The 1,540-nt window shown below is 74.1% G+C and overlaps 1 protein-coding gene across 1 annotated transcript; it reads right to left on the bottom strand.

Moving 5' to 3' along the window:
* Nucleotides 1–4: 4 nt before the first annotated feature.
* LOC112955426 (beta-centractin-like) lies at nt 5–1,313 on the bottom strand (the record flags this gene model as incomplete). The annotated part of the gene is made up of 7 exons (XM_026048727.1): nt 1,266–1,313; nt 1,117–1,192; nt 928–1,053; nt 733–857; nt 439–655; nt 267–359; nt 5–190 (listed from the first exon to the last, which is right to left on the bottom strand). Coding segments are annotated over exons 2-7 (795 nt in total), but the record flags the coding sequence as incomplete, so codon positions are not given.
* Between the last annotated feature and the right edge of the window lie 227 nt (nt 1,314–1,540).

The following is a 1,540-nucleotide window of genomic DNA, read 5'->3' as shown; positions in this document are numbered from 1 at the left end:
AGGGGGCGGGGGCACCTTTGAAGAGCGTGGAGCCGCCCGAGAGGACGATGTTGGCGAAGAGCGTGCGCCGCAGGTCCAGGTCGCACTTGTGGATGGCGAAGGCCAGCACCTCGTGGATGCCCTCGCTCTCGTCGCCCACCAGCTCCGGCTGGAAGAGCAGCTCCGGCGCCCGGAACCGCGCCGGTCCCACCTGCGGGGGAACGGGGGGGACGTTCCCGCAGCCGCTCCCGCCTSGGCGGTGCCCGTTCCCGCCCGCCCGCGCTCACGTCCAGGGTGCTGCCGTCGGGCAGCGTGTACTGCACGCGCTCCGTCTCCAGCGCCTCGTCCTTCTGCGGGTTGATGGAGAGGTAGCAGGCGCGCTGCGGGGACACGGCCGTCACCGCGMCGCCCCGCCGCCCTTCCCGCTCCCGCCGCCTTCCCGCATTCCCCCCCCCGCACCTCCTTGATGGTGCGCACCACCTCGAACTCGGCCGAGGTGCGGAAGTCGGCGCCCTCCTTGCGCAGCAGCAGCCGCAGGTAGCGGGACACGTCGCGGCCGGCCACGTCCACGCGCGTGATGGAGTGGGGCAGCGCGAAGCCCTCGTAGATGGGCACGGCGTGCGTGACGCCGTCACCCGCGTCCAGCACCGCGCCCGTGGTGCGGCCCGTCGCGTACCTGGGCACGCGGCGCCGTCACCGGCGGCTCCTTGTCCCGTGTCCCCCCCTCCAGCCCCACCGCAGCCCCCCGCTCACAGGCTGAGCACGGCCTGCATGGAGATGAAGAGCGCGGGCACGTTGAAGGTCTCGAAGAAAACCTCGGCCGCCTTCTCGCGGTTCCGGCTGGGGTTCAGCGGCGCCTCCGTGAGCAGCACCGGGTGCTGGGGAAGGGCAGGGGGTGAGACGGGGGTGGGTGTGCCCCCCCCCGGTCCCCCCGCCCAGGCCCGGTACCTCCTCGGAGAAGGTCTGCAGCTGCTCCTTGGAGTAGACGTACTGCCAGACGCGCTCCATGTCGTTCCAGTCGCGCACCACGCCGTGCTCCATGGGGTAGCGGATGCCCAGGAGGCCGCGGTGCTCCTGCGCGGGAGGCGCTCAGCGCCCCGCACCCATGGGTGCCCCCCTGCCCACCCCGTGCCGTACCTCGGCTTTGGGCCCGATGAAGAGGTCGCCCTCGAGCGCGCCGGCCATGACGCGCACGTGCTTGGGGCGGCCCACGCTGCGGGGGGACGGGGGTGAGGGGGGGCCACGCGCCCCCTGTCCCCCCCCCGGTGTCCCCCTCCCGTACTCACTAGTTGGGGAAGCAGTACTTGGGGATCTGGTCGCCGGCGAACCCCGCCTTCACCACCCCCGAGCCCTGCGGGGACGGGGGACGGGGCTCAGCGGCGCCGCGCCCGCCGCGGGACCCCCCTCCACCCGGGACGCCCCCTCCCCTGAGCCCCTGCAGGCCCCGCCCCCCGCCTCAGCCCCGCCCCCAGACCCAGAGCCGCGTCCCAGGCTCCGCCCCCTGCTCTACACCCTGCCCTTTACTCGAGACTCCCGTGCCCGCTCCCGACCTCGCCCCCTT

This window comes from Nothoprocta perdicaria, unplaced genomic scaffold, assembly GCF_003342845.1.
Source record: "Nothoprocta perdicaria isolate Ctin4 unplaced genomic scaffold, notPer1 scaffold_565, whole genome shotgun sequence".
Classification (NCBI taxonomy): Eukaryota; Metazoa; Chordata; class Aves; order Tinamiformes; family Tinamidae; genus Nothoprocta; species Nothoprocta perdicaria.
Note: the sequence above shows the minus strand (reverse complement) of the source record. Positions and strands in the feature narration are given on the sequence as shown.